The 21,189-nt window shown below is 38.8% G+C and overlaps 1 protein-coding gene across 3 annotated transcripts in view; it reads right to left on the bottom strand.

Annotated features, from left to right (window-relative positions):
* LOC120561858 (carcinoembryonic antigen-related cell adhesion molecule 5-like) overlaps positions 1-21,189 on the bottom strand; it is an 80,827-nt gene that overhangs the window by 11,233 nt on the left and 48,405 nt on the right. For 2 of the 3 annotated variants that reach the window (XM_039805166.1, XM_039805168.1), the window contains exons 1-4: positions 3,038-3,117; positions 2,331-2,651; positions 1,607-1,885; positions 1,095-1,361 (exon numbers count right to left, since the gene is read on the bottom strand). In XM_039805166.1, the coding sequence (XP_039661100.1) occupies positions 1,095-1,361; positions 1,607-1,885; positions 2,331-2,651; positions 3,038-3,083 (913 nt within the window). In that variant the 5' untranslated portion in view covers positions 3,084-3,117. Of the gene's footprint in view, positions 1-1,094; positions 1,362-1,606; positions 1,886-2,330; positions 2,652-3,037; positions 3,118-16,304; positions 16,348-19,590; positions 19,632-19,730; positions 19,751-21,189 lie in introns of those variants that run through there. The other variant, XM_039805167.1, reaches the window with a different exon arrangement.

The raw sequence follows: 21,189 nt of genomic DNA, 5'->3' as shown, positions 1-21,189 counted from the left end.
GGAATATGAGATTCTGTCGCGTCTGTAATGTGTGTTTATGGGGATTCGCTCAACCAATCAGCGCGCGTCTCTAATGTGTGTGTATGGGGATTCGCTCAACCAATCAGCGCGCAGCTCATCTAAATATTCATGAGCATACCATATTTGGAAGAAAAGCTCTTGTTACAAATAGGGCCAAAACACAGGGATGCATAAGGGCCAATAAAATATCAACCAGGCCATTTTCAGCCCAACCAATGTTACATACCCCATTAGGAGACCATAAGGAACAGTGTGAAATACCCTATATAATCATTCTATCACCCCTTTAAACAAAGGTTTGTATGCGAATTAGACATATTCATGTAGTCCCGAGAATGTTAATTTACCCGTGATCATGCAGTTATTGTTGTTTTTTAAAGTTTACATTTATATTGATGGTCTTTCATCTGAACGTTTTACAATGGTGAGGCATAGAGTATCATGACCGTCATCAGATTACTCTGCATGTTTTATTATTATATCTTATCTTAGCCGTTGCCTAGTGCTTGGTGCAATATTTTACCAGTGTTGGCTGACCTTGCCGGTTAATCTTGTCCAATTAGCCAGAACCACACTGACCACAGAAATACAAGAGTTGAACTTTTTGTTAGCCTATAAATCAGACTGAACAGCTCCGATTGGACAAATTGGAGATGTGAAAGATGATATAGTTTGTGAAAAGACTAGATTACTCTAAAGCTTTTGCAGTTATAACAAATAATGTGTATTTACATGGAGAATGTAATGTGATTATCTTTAATGTGTGTGTGTTAGTTGTATCTGCTTGCCACAGCTGTTGCTGTGCTACTGGCCACTCCAGGAAGTGATTTTTCTATGACCTCTGATATGTTTTATTCTGAGCCTCCGTTGTCTCTGTACAAACACAAATTTCAGATGCTTCTTAAATGAAAACGTATGAAGAGTAAGTATTGTTTCTTTATGTTCCATAATTGTTTAGCACACCTTTTTATATTTTAGAAAGTTTTTATCTGATACTATCTTAGGTACTTACAACTATGCAACCATCTTTTCTATCCATATTTATTGACGCAAAACCTTTCATTCAAACTTACCCAGTACAGAGACAGCTGCAGGCTGAGATGTTTCATATCTCAGAGTTTTACTGTTAAAGGCCTGACAGCTGTAGTTCCCAGTCTGATTCATCTGAATGTTCATCAGTCTGAGCTCTGGTCCAGTATCCGACAGCCGGTCTCCATTCAAAAACCAGTGAAACTGGGCAGCAGGTCTGGAGTCAGCTGAGCAGGACAGGGTGATGTCTGACCCTTCCCCATAGTATTCTTGTGACAGAGATATTGTCAAATTAATATCTTCTGGGCCATCTGAATATGAACAAAAAGACAAGGAAAACATCTCACTAATCTGTAACAATAATCTAAACATTGACTATGTTTGCATTCAGATGTCAGATAAAAAACTGAGTATGTAGGTTAGTCAAGGGCGTAACTTTGGGTTCAGCATTGGGGGGGTTGAGATCTCCAACTATCTAGGGATGTATGCATGTATTTAAAAAATGTTATTGTTGTAAACCACCACATAAATTACGCCTATGAGGTTAGTAACTCACAGCTGATGGAGAGGGTTATTGGATCACTGGTGCCATTACTGACGGGATTGGACACATGACACCTGAATGGTCCCTGGTCGTAGCGGGTCACGTTAACTATAGTGAGAGCAGAGCCTCCATCAGTGAGCTGAACTCTGTCACTGGCTGTAACCTCAGAGCTGCCGTTCAGCCAGAGGAAAGAGAGAGAGGATCCAGAGGAGGAGCAGGACAGACTGACAGAGCTGTTGAACTCCACCAAGTCTGTGCTGCTGACAGTTGCCATTACATTGGAGACTGGCACTGTGGGTGAAAAACAAAATTATTTTATATTGCACCTCCTTTATATGTTTTTTTAAAAACTGTTGTTGATATCAGCACTTACAGTTATACACCTACAAATAAGGATATTGCTCATCACCATCAGAGGCCAAGTCAAATTATTTAAATGTTAATTATGATAAGACTTGGAGACTTTAAACATTATTCTCAATGAGAGACCATCCCACAATGTACATAGTAAAGTAATTTGAGGGTGGAAGTTTATTCTTGACCTTGTACAGTACAGTATTTGTTTTGTCTTGGTATACATTATTATATTATGATGTCAAAACAATGTAAATTCTGTTTGGTATTTTCTTAATAGATTTTATTTAAAACACTGAACACAATTATTTGAACTAAAACATTTATTTCTTGCTCAATTGCTACACATAATCTGCACTCCGCATGTGAAAGATTGTCTCACCATTAATGTTCAGTCTTGTGCTCCCATCCATCGGTAGTTCTCCCGAAGAAATAATACTCACACTGTATTCTCCAGTGTCATTAAGAGCCAGATTCCTGAGCTCCAGAGATCCAGTAGACATGAAGAGGGTGATCCTGCCTTCATACTCTGGTGAAGTGAAGTTCTTAGCATTGAAAATGATTATATTTTTATCCCCAAATTTCCAGGTCATTAATATAAATGGGATTTCTGGTGGAGTCACTGTTGTGTTGAACATCACAGTCTCTCCCACAGCTGCATTCAGAGGACCGTCTGGCAACACACCAGCTCCTTTGGTCAAACCTGGAGGAGACAGTTACAGGTCTGAGAAGGACTGTAATAAGTTGAGGACATTGCAACCAGCAACGCAGTATAAAGCAGTTTAATCTAAGATTTTGATTCATACGATTTTTAATCAAGCTAAAATATTTGATCTCATTTTCATTAATATGAAATTTAAAAAAATCATATTTCCTAAACTACATGCTATACGCGTAAGTATAAATAAATTGTTTCAGTAATTCAGTTACTTTTATTAGAAACTTGTGCGTTTGGTCTGCTTTCTGTTGTGCTGTCGAGACACATGGATACCAGACCTCAAGATCATTAGCTAAACTCATTTTCAACAACTTTGTATTTTAAATACCGACAGCAGAAGACAATACAACTTTTAAAATCTAGAGTCTTACCTGTAAAAGCGGCAGAAACGATACAAAGTAAAATTAAAATATCCATTGTGTGATATAAACAGCTGAGGAAATGACACCCATCAAACTTTGACTGCCTTAATAAATGTGAGCATCCGGCAGCTCTAATTATGAGTCAGTAAATTCAGAACTACCTACGTGTTGAGTTACAAAGTGTGTCTGCATAATGAGATAAACCCAGTGAAGCTGCAGTCATGTTCTAAAGCTGTAAGACGTCGCCCTCTAGTGGTGTAAACAGGGACGTGCACAGACATTTTGGGCGGCAGGGGCTCATGAAAAAAAAGGCCTAATAATTAATAAATCATTTTATATGAAATTTTAACAAAACACTAAATATATTAACACAACTCTAACTACCTTACATATTAGAATATTTAGAATAAGTGACTGCACCAAGCAGGGACATAGTTTTACTAAGAATTTATATAGTTTGCAAATGGCAATACATTATTTAAATTCTTTTGGTGTTATTGGAATAAATAACACTTCAAAAAATCATTTTTATAAAAAAAATCTCAACAAAATTCTTCACACTAAACTGAAAAAGGCTGTTGCTGCAATTTCGTTAATTTTACAGGAAAAAAAATACTTATTAGATGAAGAGCCTACGATCAAAATCAGGACACTTTTTTCCATGTTTTGGTCAATTTAAAGATTTTGGTCTATTTTGCTTCAATGTATTTTAAAATACACATTTAGATGGTCTGATCTTTAGATTTCTTCTAAATTAATCTATATATTTAAACATAACATTTGCAGGTGAAAGACTCTTCACTCATCAACTTGGGAAGTTCTGTGCAGATATGTTTAATTATTGTTTATCCTGTTAACCAACAGTGCATTGTCAAATGTATGCAAATTAGCACATTTTAAATAGTTATGCCTAATTTGCATATCAATGTGGAGATTGTGATGACGTTATTAGACACAGATGTTACTGTAGCTGTTCACCTGTAGTGTCTCCATTAAGTAAAGTAGCTACAGTACATTAGTCAGTAGGGCCATGATGCCTCAGTTAAACCTTAGGTAACTTATTGCATAAGCTAGTGGCACTGGCTGCTTAAGGACTGTTCGTTATTTATTTCAGGGGCCACCGGAGGAATTTAGAGCTCTTCAGTCAAAATAGATATGACCCCCCCTTCACCAGCAATACATTTTGGATGACCCTCAAAAACGATGGGGAAAAAGGAATAACCCTCCCCTACAATTTATCGATTGCCTCTGTACTGGTTTGCGCTTGGTAAAAATGTATATTTGCCCGTTTTTTTTTTTTTTTTTACAGCCATAGAATATGTGACTAAACCTCTGCCTTCTCATCTTACGTATCACACTCCTCTTTTATGGTGTGGTGGCTATTTCAGTAGATTTACTCACTAACATTGTTGTGGAAACACAAGAAGCATGGGAACTAAATGCACACTTCCTGCATTACTTAAAATACTAAGTTATTCATCTAGTAAACTAGTATTCACATGAAATAAAACAATAAAACATTTAGACTATTCAACAAAGCACACTGGGTAATAACTGGTTGCTATGGACTGTCACTAGGCTTCCTCAGTCATTGTATATTTTAGCATAGGTAAAGCTACCAGGTGAACATTATCCAAAACTCCATTTCTCAGACGAGCGTCAATTTGGGAGCTTGCATGCTACCACTCCTTTCTTCTCAAATGCCTTGAAAAGGCTGTCGTTTGCACAATTTCACAAATAATCACCAGGACCGAAAGGATATTTAAGCTGCCCAGCTGCGATATTATGAATCCCAATATGGCCACGCCAAGACCTGCCCTTCAATAGCATTTATTGGCCAGGCGTCCATGCTTACGTGAGGTAAAGTAACCCCATTTGTACAGGTCCTATCCCCTGACCAATCGGCTATTCTATTGTACAGGGCCTATCCCCTAACCAATCGGCTATTCTAACCCCAACCAATTTAGCTGCTTCGTAGGGCTGGTCTTGGCGTGGCCATAGTGGGATTCGTAATTTCTTTGAATGCATTGTGATGCTCCAACAATATCACCTCTCGTTAGCATTCCATTGACTGCCATTCATTTTGACGTCACTTTGACAGCGAATAACTTAATATCTGAAGCGTTTAAAGACTTTTTTTTGTCTATTGTTTATTTCTAAAGAAACATAACTTTATATAAAAGGCTCCATTACCTTGTATCTCACGTTATGGCTCCGTAGTAGACGTTTTGATAAAAATAGGCTAACGATTGTGTCATAACCACGCGACTTACTGTCGCATAGTAGAGGAATTACCATACAGTACAGGAGAAGGTCGCAGGCAGTTTCGACTCACATTAGCTGTTTAAGTTTAATTACTAATGTTAACTAGCATTTTATCCATCCATCCATCTTCGTCCGCTTATCCGGTGTCGGGTCGCGGGGGGAGCAGCTCCAGCAGGGGACCCCAAACTTCCCTTTCCCGAGCAACATTAACCAGCTCCGACTGGGGGATCCCGAGGCGTTCCCAGGCCAGGTTGGAGATATAATCCCTCCACCTAGTCCTGGGTCTTCCCCGAGGCCTCCTCCCAGCTGGACGTGCCTGGAACACCTCCCTGGGGGCGCCAGGGGGCATCCTTACCAGATGCCCGAACCACCTCAACTGGCTCCTTTCGACGCAAAGGGAGCATCGGCTTCTACTCGAAGCTCCTCACGGATGACTGAGCTTCTCACCCTATCTCTAAGGGAGACGCCAGCCACCCTCCTGAGGAAACCCATTTCGGCCGCTTGTACCCTGGATCTGTGTTCTTTTGGGTCATGACCCAGCCCTCATGACCATAGTGAGGGTAGGAACGAAAACTGACCGGTAGATCGAGAGCTTTGCCTTCTGGCTCAGCTCTCTTCGTCACAATGGTGCGATAGATGGAATGTAATACCGCACCCGCTCGCCGAATTCTCCGACCAATCTCCCGTCCCCATTGTCCCCTCACTCGCGAACAAAACCCCAAGGTACTTGAACTCCTTCACTTGGGGTAAGGACTCATTCCCTACCTGGAGAAGGCATTCCATCGGTTTCCTGCTGAGAACCATGGCCTCCGATTTAGAGGTGCTGATCCTCATCCCAACCGATTCACACTCGGCTGCGAACCGATCCAGTGAGTGCTGAAGGTCGCAGGCCGATGATGCCATCAGGACCACATCATCTGCAAAAAGCAGCGATGAGATCCCCAGCCCACCGAACTGCAACCCCTCCCCACCCCGACTATGCCTCGATATCCTGTCCATAAATATTACAAACAGGATTGGTGACAAAGCGCAGCCCTGGCGGAGGCCAACCCTCACCTGAAACGAGTCCGACTTACTGCCGAGAACCCGGACACAGATCTCACTTTGGTCGTACAGAGATTGGATGGCCCTGAGTAGAGACCCCCTCACCCCATACTCCCGCAGCACCTCCCACAGTATCTCCCGGGTACCCGGTCATCGCCTTCTCCAAATCCACAAAACACATGTAGACCGGTTGGGCATACTCCCAGGCCCCTCCAGGATCCCTGCGGAGTGAAGAGCTGGTCCGTTGTTCCACGACCAGGACGGAATCCGCATTGTTTCTCCTCAACCTGAGGTTCGACTATCGGCCGAACCCTCCTTTCCAGCACCTTGGAGTAGACTTTACCAGGGAGGCTGAGAAGTGTGATACCCCTGTAATTGGCACACACCCTCTGGTCCCCCTTTTTAAAAAGGGGAACCACCACCCCAGTCTGCCACTCCTTTGGCACTGTTCCAGACTTCCACGCAATGTTGAAGAGACGTGTCAACCAAGACAGCCCCTCCACACCCAGAGCCTTGAGCATTTCTGGACAGATCTCATCAATCCCCGGGGCTTTGCCACTGTGGAGTTGTTTGACTACATCAGTGACTTCTGCCCGGGAAATCGACGACAATCCCCCGTCATCCTCCAGCTCTGCCTCTAACATAGAGGGCGTATTAGTCGGATTCAGGAGTTCCTCAAAATGCTCCTTCCCACCGCCCTATTACCTCCTCAGTTGAGGTCAACAGTGTCCCATCCTTACTGTACACAGCTTGGATGGTTCCCGCTTCCCCTCCGGAGGGTGGCGAACAGTTTTCCAGAAGCACTTTGGTGCCGACCGAAAAGTCCTTCTCCATGTCTTCTCCAAACTTCTCCCACACCCGCTGCTTTGCCTCTTTCAACGGCAGAGGCTGCAGCCCTCCGGGCGCCCTTCGGGCTACTGCAACTGCCTCCGGAGTCCTCTGGGATAACCTATCCCGGAAAGACTCCTTCTTCAGTCGGACGGCTTCCCTGACCACCGGTGTCCACCACGGTGTTCGTTGGGTTACCGCCCTTGAGGCACCTAAGACCCTAAGACCACAGCTCCTCGCCGCAGCTTCAGCAATGGAAACTTTGAACATTGTCCACTCGGGTTCAATGCCCCCAGCCTCCACAGGGATGCACGAAAAGCTCCGCCAGAGGTGCGAGTTGAAAGTCCGTTGGACAGGGGCCTCCTCCAGACGTTCCCAATTTACCCGCACTACCCGTTTGGGCTTACCAGGTCTGTCCAGAGGCTTCCCCCACCCCCTGACCCAACTCACCACCAGATGGTGATCGGTTGACAGCTCTGCCCCTCTCTTCACCCGAGTGTCCAAAACATACGGCCTCAGATCAGATGAAACGATTATAAAATCGATCATTGACCTTCGGCCTAGGGTGCTCTGGTACCAGGTACACTTATGAGCATCCCTATGTTCGAACATGGTGTTCGTTATAGACAATCCATGACTAGCACAGAAGTCCAACAACAAACAACCACTCTGGTTTAGATCAGGGAGGCCGTTCCTCCCAATCACGCCTCTCCAGGTGTCTCCATCATTGCCCACGTGTGCGTTGAAGCTCTCCGTCTCTGCAAGATTGGGAATGATTGAGATTTCTCTTGGCACAGCTACCAGAAGACTTATGACTTTCAGACAGGTTGCTCACGTCACATTTGCGTCGTCTCTCTCAGTTGGAGTCTGCACAGTAACGCTCAGTGCTCACCGGAAAAGTGCTTCTAATATCCTTCACTGGTCTCCGTCCAGAGCAATGGGATCTTCGACTTTTTAAAATAAAAGCCTGCGTCTGGTCAGCTATGTTTTCATATGGTGTTTTGGATGTTTTTGAACTAAACAGTATGGCAATCATGCTAATGAATAAAAATATTTTTTCAGCAGATGTCTTAGTTACAATACAATGGAGCTAGCAAAGCAGTTTTGTGTTTATATGTGCAAGCGGGATTTATTCAGTTTGGGAAATCCCACGGTCTCTAAAGCTACAACTCAAAATGGTCTGGCTGATTAAACAGGGAGGGACCCATCTGCTAGCGATAGGGGCCGAGACTGAGAGAGAGCTACATGGATAATTATGCATCAAACAAGCCACTTTGAAATTTTGCTGTTCCCATGAATACAAAAGTTGGGTGACCCTCCACCCTAGACAAAAAAAAATTGAATGACCCTCCCATCAACAAAGAATAAAAAGACATAACCTCCCCTATTTTCCTCCGATGGTCCATTCCATAAATACCGAACGGTCCATTAGTCTTTTGTTCATCATCACTCACCTCCACACAAGCCAAGAAAAACTTTCTGAGGTAGGAGCTGGTAGGGACTGCTGTTTGTCTCTCTCTCTCTGTGTGTGTGTGTGCGGCGCGCACTGCTGACGAGCAGTGCTTTTGTCTTAATTTTCTTTCTTACATTTGACACTACCGATTTTACTGTATATTTAGTGGGAATGCTGTTCAACAGCATTCCAACTATTGTTATTCGGTTCTTTATATACTTCTTCTTATTATTCCGTACGTTTTTTGGCTCTCCATAACTTCTGCATACTTTCAGCTATTTAAACCAATCAACTTTTCAAATGTTCAGCTCTTTCAGCTAACGATGGGACTTCTTCAACTTTTTTTCTACTATTTATACTTTTTAAAATTTTAAGCTTTTTAACACTTTTTTTTTAACATTAAAGTCAATGAGAGCAAGCTTCAACTCCTTAAAATCTTCTTCCGCTCCCAAAATGTTCAGCTCCTTCATACTTTCACCTACAGACGCCAAACAAACTTTAAAATGTTCACGAAATATTCAGCTATCAGGCTATATCTTTTCAGTTTGATATCTTTAACAGTTTTTGTGAAAAAGCTGTTTAAGTTTAGTGATCTTTAAATTAAACAGAGTGTGTATTGCGCTGCTTAGAGTGGATGATGTCATAGCTAGAGGGTGAAGCTTCGAAAAAATTATCTTTGTCCCTTCTCAATAAATTGTTCTCACGCCCACAATATCTACTTGTCATACACAATTTATACATCAAAACGTAGGTATTTTTGTCTAGTTTCAGCCAATCTGCTCAGTTTTGTGATACGCCTTTTACTTTTGGCTGGTTGAGCTTCCAAATGACAAGAGGCCCATATCTTTCTGCATTGGCTCCAATGTTAAAACTCCTGGATATTTCCCAGCGAAACACTGAACGAACCACTTTTTGAAATCGCTGAAATGACCACATTTTTACGTTTATCCATATACATTTTATACCGATACGTTCACAAAGGCCTTGTGGTGCTCAGGATGACGTCATTTGACTGATAGCAGTTATCGTTTTGCCACTGTGAGGCTTTGTTTGAGAGCTCACTCTCAGGGACTCTGAATAGTTGAAGCACAGCACAGCTGACAGATTTAGCAGGTGTTGCTCATCAACTTGATTACAGACATCAAAGCATGTTTATAAACATATCCACTGGCCATTCGTTACCGTGACAACACTTTCACAGACACACCCAGATACTACAGGCAGTAATATGAACAGTAGTCTATACAGATACTACAGGCAGTAATATGAACAGTAGTCTATACAGATACTACAGGCAGTAATATGAACAGTAGTCTAGATCTGTTGCCTTCCACTTCTGTCTGTTTCCTAATCTGTCTGTGTCTCCCTCCCTCCCTCCTTTTCTCTCTCCGTCCCTCCTGTTTTTTTGTTTTTGTCTCCCTCCTCCTCCCTCATTCTCCATCTCTCGCTGTCTCCTACCCTACTTCTGTCTTCCTCCCTCTGTCTTCTTTCTCCCTCTGTCTGTATCCCTCCCTCCCTCCTTCTTTTTCTTTTCTGTCTCCCTCACTCCCTCTCTATCTCCTTCCCTCCCTCTCTGTCTGTCTCTCTCCCTCCCTCCATCTCTCTTTCCCTCTCTCTCTCTCTGTCTCTTTTTCTTTACCTCTGCCTCTCTCTCTATCTCTTTCTCTCTCCCTGTCTCTCTTTTTCTCTCTCTCTCTCCTTCTCTCTTCATCAATCCTTCTCCCTCCCTCTCTTCCCCCCTCTCTTCCTTTCTCTCTCCATCTCTTTCTTTCCCTCTCTCTCTCTCCCTCTCTCTCTCTCTCTTTTTCCATCTCTCTCTCTCCCTCTCTCTCTCTCTATCCCCTTGTCTCTCTCTTTCCTTCTCTTTCTCTCTCTTTGTCTCTCCCTCTCAGACCTCAGAATGTTCTACATATTTTGTCATTTTTCAACTTTTAAAGCCAACAGTTCAGTTTAGCGTCAACTTTTAGCTTTTTAATGAAATTCATACTTATTAAAACGATTTCCACTTTTTCTACTACTCTCACTACTTCAACTACTACAAACATTTGCATCTGGCCAGTCATTTTTTTTTTTTTTTTTAATTTTTTTTTTTTTTTTTTTTTTTTTTTTTTTTTTTTTTTTTTTTTTTTTTTTTTTTTTTTTTTTTTTTTTTTTTTTTTTTTTTTTTTTTTTTTTTTTTTTTTTTTTTTTTTTTTTTTTTTTTTTTTTTTTTTTTTTTTTTTTTTTTTTTTTTTTTTTTTTTTTTTTTTTTTTTTTTTTTTTTTTTTTTTTTTTTTTTTTTTTTTTTTTTTTTTTTTTTTTTTTTTTTTTTTTTTTTTTTTTTTTTTTTTTTTTTTTTTCTCCTCCTCTTTCTCTCTCTTTGTCTCTCCCTCTCTCTCCTTCTCTTTCTCTCTCTTTGTCTTTCCCTCTCTCTCTCTCATCCCCCTCTCTCTCTCCCTGTCCCTCTCTCTCTCTATTTCCTTCTCTCTCCATCCCTCCTTCTCCCTCCCTCTCTCCCTCCCTCCCTCCCCCGCTCTCTCTCTCTCTCTCTATCTTTCTTTTCCTCTCTCTCTCCTTTCCTCTCTATCCCTCTCTTTCTCTCTTGTTTGTTCTATGTAATGGATATGGCTGATAATAAGTCTTTTTAGTCAATTTATTGAAACTTCCACTTTTGACAGTTTTACAGTTTAGCTTACCGCTTTTCTACAAATGTATTTCAAGAAATTATTTTATTATTATATATTATATTATATTTTATTAGTGGTGTTCTTCAACTTTTCAATGAAATTCATATTTATTGAACCAATTTCCACTTTTTCAACTATTCTTCAGCTTCAGCTAAAGACCTCACAATGTTCTACATATTTTGTCATTTTTCAACTTTATAGCCAACAATTCAGTTTAGCGTCAACTTTGAACTTTTTAACTTCTGCATACTTTCAGCTATTTAAACCATTCAACTTTTCAAATGTTCAGCTCTTTCAGCTAATGATGGGACTTCTTCAACTTTTTTTCTACTATTTATACTTTTTAAAATTTTAAGCTTTTTAACACTTTTTTTTAACATTGAAGTGAATGAGAGCAGCCTTCAACTCCTTAAAATCTTCTTCCGCTCCCAAAATTTTCAGCTCCTTCAGCCTTTTCAACTGTCATCTTTAACAGTATTACATTATTAATTTGTTTCATATTTCTGCATATGTGAGTCATTATCAGTTAGAAAATCTACTCAGACCTCACAATGTTCTACATATTTTGTCATTATTGAACCTTTACAGCAAACAGTTCAGTTTAGCATAAACTTTTAACTTTTTAATGAAATCCATACTTATTAAAACGATTTCCGCTTTTTCAACTATTTTCACAACTTCAACTTCTTCTTACGGATTTAAGCTATTCAACCAGTTTAGCTTTAGCAATTCAGCTATTCAGCATTCCCACGCATTTTCTGCAGGAAATGCATTTTCTAGTAATATACTGTTGTTGCTTTCCTGTTTTTATTTTTTAAATGTATATATTTTAGTTTACTCAATGAATGAAGAGAGAAAGAGAGAGAGTGAAAGAGAGAGAGAGGGAGAGAGAGAGAAGAGAGAGGGAGAGGGAGTGGGAGAGAGAGAAGAGAGAGGGAGAGGGAGGAGAGAGAGAGAAGAGAGAGAGAGGGAGAGAGCTGGAGAGAGAGGGAGGGAGAGGGAGAGAGGGCTCGACAGTTGGCAAGTTTCATCAAAGTTTTAATTAAATAAATACATTTGTTTGACAGGGAAGCTGTGTGCAAACAGGAATATAGGCTATATTCATTAATAAAAATAAAAAAAAAACATGCATCCACAAAAAAGGCCACTTTCTCTCGAGGAGGAAAAAGGGCAGTTGCTCAAGCCCCTTCTGATGTCTGTGTGTTCACATGCCTGAGTGGGTTTATTAGAGCTTTTTGCTAAAAACCGGAAACAGGGTTTAGGAGTCTAAAATAGTATTAAGACTCTGCAGTCCTATGGCGCTGCAGAGTTGACTGATAATTCTCTAAGAATTTGACACAAGCCCTTAAACATTTAATGTATTTTTAATATGAAATATATTATTGGAAAATAGTTATTCTGACAGTAAAAGTTACTTTATGTAACTTATTTTGTGATTAACAATTTTTTTTTCCAATCTGAGTTTTCTGTTGTACGACCCGGTTTAGCTCACAATACATCCTGGCTGAGTTACCTTATGCAACACTTGAAATGCAATGATGCATCTGTAACTTTTTCTCTTATTGTAAATTAATGATTTTCTGTCTGACCAAAACATTCACTGCCACTATAAGACCTCCCGATAATGCTAACTCAGTATACAGCACCGTAAAAAAGACCTTTACGACAGCAGATGTGGCAAAAACACTACCGCTTTTGTACAAAGCAGCCTGCTAGAATCAACACAAACTGAAAGTTACAAATAGCCACTTTAAGTTAAAAAAATATAATGTATTGTGCTGCTTTTAATAAACAGTGGTAAATGCCTTTCCTTTTATTATCATACACCAGAATTAAACGCAATGAAATTACTCTTATTTATATATAAACTTGCATGTGATGTGTGTACTGTGCATTTCTAGTGCAAGTCTAATTCTTGCTTTTATTTTCCTGTTTTTCTATTGTGTACAATCTCAACATTGTGAACAATTACAGCATATTCCCTATGCCAAAGATATACAAATACTTTTAAAAATGATTGATGTTTCTCTGTCATGTGGTTGTAAAAACAATATGTAACAGCCTTTTAAATATAATGGTCAAACACTGGCAAATGTGGACAATAATCAGATCTGCAGAACACTTTAATGCCAAAAGCTGCATAATGCTGCCCTCCTGTGTTGTAACTGTAGTTCTGGCTGTTTGGTGGCTATTTGAGCAAAGTGTTATTGATGTGATTTACTGAGCAGGATCCCTGAAGCTAGAACAGGGAATAAGCAGTTCAAGACAATCAGATCCTAATCAAACAAGTTAAATAGCATCTTTGATATTTAACATTTACAGCAAGTAGCTCACTTTGGTTTTAGTGTTTATCCATAATGGTTGCAATTTAGTAGAAGTGATATTTGGTAGGCAAGGACAAGTTTTTAAAATTAAATACAACTTGAAATATATATAAATATCTCAACAACTACTGTATGGGATGGACTGCCATGACATTTGTTACAGACATGTACATGTATCTTATCTCCCTCAGAATGAATTTTGATAACTTTGATGATGCCGTAACTCTTCCTCATCAAACACTAATTATCACGTTTGCATGCTAATGTGTTATACTAAAATGGTGACCGTGGTAAACATATCTGTGCTAGCTTTTTATTTAATGTTGGGACACTCTTTTGTTTCCAACATGCCTTAATATGTTTTATAGTTGTTTCATATGTTTTATCTTGTATTGTTGGGCATTTTATTTTATGTTTGTAGTACTTTTACTTAATCTGACTGTAGGGGTGCACGATTCAGAAAATGTCACGATTCGATAACGATATCTATAGTTACTTTTCCCATGTGATTGCAGTAGACATTCAATTTAAAAGAAAAGAAACACAACAAATTAAATGTAGTTTATTTATGTAGTCATATTACTTTATATGTCTTCATACAAAACTAAAAACTTTTGCAACTAAAGCTTTGGCCAGCTTTCAAGTTAATTCATGTATAAAATCAAGTTCCGTCTTCACCTCAAGGTTATAAAAGCCAAAATGTGCCCAAAACGCCTTCAATGAGGATGGAGCAGGTTGAATAATTATTTCTGTGAGGTTTGCCACTGTTTGCACCGATTAAACTTCCGCTGCACTCATTCTTCTTTTGATCATGACATCAGTGCCCAGGCGTCAGTGTGAATACGACGCAGCGCCATCTATGGGAATGGCGAGCTAAACTCATTTCAGGACAATGGTATACACCCCATTACAAGAAAAAAAGAAACGATTTTTGGAATTCTATGAATCGATTTTGAATCGGTAGAGCTTGAATCGCGATACGAATGTTAATCGATTTTTTTGCACACCCCTATCTGACTGTATACCTTATTGCAGTCCTGAAATGTTTCTATCCTGGTTCAACCAGGAAAAACACTTGAATAATTGTTTATTATTATATTATTTTAAGCAAACTAATGCTGTGCAGTCATGAAAATTGTTCTAACCCACAGAACAATAACAAAATGAAACGATACACTGAGCTTCTAGAATAAATAAATGTAATGTCTTGGTTTAAAATATGATTTATCTGTAAACTGTCAGCCACTGCTAATGCTTTCTCTTGAGGGAATTATTGTAATTGTTGGGGCTTTGGAAATTATAGAGTATGGTCTAGACCTACTCTATCTGTAAAGTGTCTCGAGATAACTCTGTTATGATTTGATACTATAAATAAAATTGAATTGAAAATTAAATTGAATTAAACATACAGTTTTGACAAAGAGCTGGAACAATATTACAAGATAAATGTCGGACAAGGTGGAATAAGACATCTTTTAAGTAACAAATAAATCTGGATGTTAAGGATCAGTCCTACATCAAAAAATGCATGCATACATGAATGAATGTTTGAATATGTGACATCATGATAAGACATACCTCTAGGTTTTATGATAGATAAATATACAAATTAATCCATAACTCACAAACCGTAATCTCAACTGGAATCAAACAGTATACATGTGGAGTCAACTATGACACAACACCAGTGTCAAACATTATGCTCAAGCTCAGATGTGTGCACTTTGCATTGATTGTACACATAGAAACAAAGAAAGCTATTATACAGTATGTGCACTGTTATCCCAAATTAGTTGACTTTACTAGAAATTTGCATGGAAAACCATTGCCATTGAAAAAACATTGTTTTTTAAAACTGTGAAACTTAACAGGTCAAGTTGTATTAAAGGTCCCATGACATGGTGCTCTTTGGATTCTTTTATATAGACCTTAGTGGTCCCCTAATACTGTATCTGAAGTCTCTTTCCCGAAATTCAGCCTTGGTGCAGAATTACAGCCACTAGAGCCAGTCCCACAATTAGCTTTCCTTAGTTTGTGCCATTTCTGTGTTTGTAGCTATTGAGGAGGAAAGAGAGGGGGGGCAAGGTGGAGGGTGGGGGTGTGGCCTTGACCAACTGCCACTTTGCTCCTTTGAAAGCCATGATGTCTCTCTCTTATGGGTGGGCCAAATTCTCTGGGCGGGAAAAGCAGAGAAAGGGGAGGTAACCTTGCTCCTTATGAGCTCATAAGGAGCTCATATGAGCTCATAAGGAGCAATATTCCAGATCGGCCCATCTGAGCTTTCATTTTCTCAAAGGCAGAGCAGGATACCCGGGGCTTGGTTTACACCCATCGCCATTTCAAGCCACTGGGGGACCATAGGCAGGCTGTCTAACAATCGCTAAACACACTGCAAACTAACAGACCTCTCTTTGCGATTTATTATTGGCTTAAAATAACTCACTGTTGTCGGCTACTGCCGCTGAACTACATGTTGTAAACAGCGTTTTTTTAACCACGTTAGCTGCTCCTCCAGTCTAACCTCACCAGATGATCCATCATACAGTATGCAGTGTAGTAAGTTCCTGAGAACTGGCCTCTTTGTTTTCTGCAGGAGGGCATCATAGGTAGGAGGGGAGGATGCTGCAGGAGGATTGTTGTTCACTTGGACCTGAGCGTATTCTGATGGGTTATTCTATAACCCCAGCTGGACTCACCCGCCATCTTTGTTCTGGAAACTGATATCTGCATATTCAGCTCCTACAAAAGATCGTGAGAGAAAAAATATTAGATTACTTTTACAGTTATATGTATTGTTCTGTCATTTGTATTTTGTTTTTGCTTTGTTGAACTCTAATTTACTCTGCCCATGTCTCTGTTGTGCTTATTTCTGTCTGTGTTTACTTTTACTGTAGTCTCCCATTGCCAGACCTTCCTTCACAGCGCTGCGTTGGAGGGTCTGGCTGTTCTACACAGCATTGCGGGATGGGAGAGGAACAGGTCGTTTATTGGCCTTTTGATTTAAACCAATCACAACTGCTTGGGAGGTGCTAAGCACTGGAAGGAGCCAAAGCGCTGCTGCAAAATAGCCTTGGGAAGGAACTTGTTTTGGTGAACGTGTAGGTTCAAAAGTTGTTTTAGTCTTACAACATAAAAACTCAGATTGGACAGCCTCCGATGGCAACGGGGCAATCCCTGACAAAAAAACTGAATAAAGGAAAATTGAAAAAATAAAAATAAATATATATATATATATATATATATATAATGTCAGATAAAATATTAACAATTAAAAAAAAATACTGCCACAAACTGTTCTGCCTGCTGTCGTCACTTTACCTTTGTATACTTTACGAACAGTTACAACTGTTTCTCATTATGCATATACATATTACATTGTTGTTTGTATTCAGTTTATTTGTTTGTAATTACTGTCTTCCACACATGTAAATTACTTTATTTCACATTGTATTAGGTTACTGATCCCTATATTTTAACTTGCAGTATATTATGTCTTATTTGTATAGAAACTTAAGTGGCATTATGGGAGGTAGCCTAAGACACAAAATTGTTGTTGGCAACGACTGCTTTGACAATTTGACAATAAGTAACTTGAACTTGAACATTAACTGCATTGTGTCAATGAAATATCTGCTTCCTGATTCAAAGTCTGATGTTGAGCACTGTGGTTAAACACAGGTCATAAGTCTCATAGATGGGGGTGGAAAGCCTTTTAGCACCCAATGATGTAATTCCTGAAAAAATATTAATATGTAAAACATTTACACTTAACCTGATCAAAAATGTAATAAAAACTAATGAAGTAATAACTTCACCAATAATGTAATACAATGTCCTGACTGAGATTGTAAAAAAAAAAAATTCAATAAGAATTACTGTTGACTCAGATGAAAGGAAAATTCTTTCGCTTTAATCGCTCGCTTGTGTAATATAAATCCTCCTCCGCAGCTTTTGTCATCTTCTGATGGTGTATAATTTAAGATCCACTCTGGTCTCATAGACTATCCTTGCACAACAACCAATGAGCATGGATATGGGCGGGTTCATTTCCCTATTGATAAGGATTATGGTTGAATGCATATTTGCCTGATAACTTTACCACTTGCCATCTGCTGTAAATTTTTTTAAATTCTACATAAAAAGTTTTTCCAAAAATGAAAGTATCACGTTTGTAGTTAGTGTTTACAGTAGGCTAATGGTGCGTTCTTTTTGTCTTGTAATCGCGACTAGTAGCTTGAGTGTGACGTCACATCCATGTCGAAAAACGAATAACCGCGGGTTGTTGCGTTCTTTTTTTCACACAATACTACGAGTCGGAGAAAAGATGAATTTTTTTAACATTTTTAGTAACATTTAGGATTCTATTCACCCAGTTATTGAAATATTACACAAATATATCTCACAGTTTGATACATGAAAATTACGTTTTGATTAACGTTGACGTTAGGCTACTGCTCTGCTTTCTGCTCAAGGCTCGGCTTAAAGCCATTGTTGTCATATAGCAACCGAGCGTCTCTAGCCAATTTCAGCTGCACAAGCTACAAAATAACTAATTAGGTGGTATTTAACTCATAATAAGACTGTAGCGACATGCCTATAGGTAGCAGTATACAGTGCTATGTGTACGACTTCTTCATTTGGTTACAACAAAGAAAAAAGTGCTTAAAATTGTAGAAAACCACAATGTTTACTACATGTGATGCACGACGTAGCCATCTTTGAAAGTGAACTCGGGGTCCTCTGAGTTCAGACGACTTGACAAGTCGTAAATACAACCTCGGTGGCGTTCTTTTTGCAACTTCCGGTTCGTAACTCCGGAAAACGACTCGTAGATCAACTTCGGTGGACAAAAAGAAAGCACCATAACATGACACGGACAATATTATATACTTTGTATACCTACACACTTTACATTTCCGGGGAAAAAAGCATACTTTTTTACATTATTATATTAAAGCGCCCATATTATACTCATTTTCAGGTTCATAATTGTATTTTAAGGTTGTACCAGAATAGGTTTACATGGTTTAACTTTCAAAAAACACTATATTTTTGTTGTACTGCACAGCTCTCTCTCACTGCTGCAGATCCTCTTTTCACCTGGTTTCTGTTTTAGCTACAGAGTGAGACCTCTTTTCTTCTTCTTCTTCTTCTGTACTATCTTTGATTGCACTCGCACATGCTCAGTAGCTCAGATGTAGATCATGTCAGCTAGCTAGCTCCATAGAAGTAAAAGACAGGCTGTTTCTCCAACTTCAGTCAGTTACAAGGCAGGATTAGCTGGGAGACTTCTAAATGAGGGCGCACATGTAAGTAGTTCTTTTGTAGATTATGGTGAACTTGTGTGTGTTGTAGCAGTGCTTTGCTATTGAGAACGAGGTACCATGCTAGTGTTAGCATTAGCGTTAGCATGCTAATGCTAACGCTACGAGCTAACGGTTGCGGTTAGCCAGCTCATTTCGGATTGTGACGTCACAATTATTACATTATCATTTTTGACCAAAAAAAAAACTGAAAAGGTATTATCGGTAAAAATGTTTTTCCAATATCAGTTAGAACATTTTATTACATTATTGTTTTTTATTACATTTTCAACCAGGTAAAGTGCAAACTTTATTACATATTTAGGCTTTATTACATTTTCAGGAAATTATGACATCATTGGGTGCTACAAGCCTCTTTGAATCAACTTAAACAAACTTGAATACAGACTGGCCGCTAATATATAATACAAAAAGAATCTTATATTTAACATTTTGCACATCCCACAGTATTGTTAACTGATGGTTCATGACCCCAATGATGATTAATCCATCATCATTTGTATTTACATACATGTAAGAAGTTCTACTGCAATTTGTCTTAGAAATATGGGTGTACATTTTGGTGGAAGTATAGAGAAACATTTTATATTGAGTTTAAACATGTTCCCTGATTACCTGTGTAACCTGATTTTTCTGAGTAACATGGTTTGACTTTTACCTGGCTTCCTGAGTATGCAGTGTTGTCCTGGCCTTCACCTACTGTATAAAACATAAATAAATAAAAAATGCTTAGAAGAATTTAATAAATAGAGTAAGTAATAATGCATGAACACAAACACACATTTGTAATGCACTTACCCGTTCTGGCAGCTGTGTTTCTGTTTAGAGAGGTAGGAAGTCATTAATATGTTAATCAAGCATTATCTGACTTTTTTCAAGATAATATTCATCATCATAAAAATAATAACAGCATTATATTGTTTAACAAAAAAAAAAATTCTTGACATTAAATGAAGTTCTTTCTTAAGGAGAGTTGCAACCTTCACTTCATCACTATCATGAGTCCAAAATGTATTTCATAAGAATCATTTACAAATAATATTTTTATCAGCATACATTTCAAAGACTTTCAGACGGGGTTATGTACTGTAAATGTTTCATAACTGAAGAGAGTTATATTTCATACTGAGCCATTTAATCCATCACAGTTTATCATTAATACCTGACAAAAACAACATGTTAACTATAAAGTTGTACAGTGTTGAGGTGCAGCTCCATTGTAAAATAACACTAAAGAATTACGGTAAAATCTAAAGTCAGGCTCAGGACTATATGGAAAATATATAACAAAAGCAGGACATAGGCAAATGACCCTTTGTTGAACATCAACCTTTTGAAGGTTGAGTAAACAAAGTTTACGACCTCATTCTAGTTCTGCTGTGTTCATTTGCCATGAACAAACTCTCCAGTCATTTCAGATCCTGTCTCTTAATGCTACCCTGCTTTTTGGGTCCATACTTGGTAATGCTGAGCAATCACCGTTACCATAATTGTTACTGATACTTATAAAAAAAATTAAATGGCTTTATACATGCAGTATAATCCACCAGCAGCTGCTCCACAGACAACGACTAAAATTGAAATTACTATTCCAGCGATGCAACCAGCCGAACAGCCTGATGGTTTGTCTGGTTAGGATTAAATAAAACAAGGCTTATGAATACGGTTTTTACACCAGTCTGTACACAGGAACTGTCTCATCATCTCATCATGCCAGTGGATACAAAGCATACAATATCTTCCTTATGTGATGTCACAGCTGGCCATTTATAAATACAGATTTGTTGTATTTTTAGAGTACAGTTAGGCCTCAATATTTTTTGCTATCATAGAATTATGCTTTGCTTAAAGAGAAACTCCACAGATTTTACATGAAGTCAGATCTTGGGGAGTACTACTTCTTATATTAGAAATGTTGTAAAAAGCCTTTTGTGGGTACAGAGGGAGCTGCGTGAAATGTGATGAACTGCATGCCTCAAGTGATGTAAATGTTACATTAGCTGCTACTAGCATAACAAACCAAACTTTTGGTGTTTGAGTTATTGTAGGTAATTTAGACCTTAAGGTTTACAAGGACTTCTTTTTAAAGACTGTCCATTCATGAAATAAACCCAGTGAAGCTGCCTTCATGTTCTAAAACTGTAAGACGTCGCCCTCTAGTGTAAATGTGTTTATTGATATAGTGTACAGATGGATTATGAAGAGACGTGAATACTACTGTGGTTTTAATAATCCCACAAGCAACAGGTGATTTAGT

Source organism: Perca fluviatilis, chromosome 7, assembly GCF_010015445.1.
Source record: "Perca fluviatilis chromosome 7, GENO_Pfluv_1.0, whole genome shotgun sequence".
NCBI classification, from domain to species: domain Eukaryota; kingdom Metazoa; phylum Chordata; class Actinopteri; order Perciformes; family Percidae; genus Perca; species Perca fluviatilis.
This window is presented reverse-complemented; position numbering and strand designations above follow the sequence as displayed.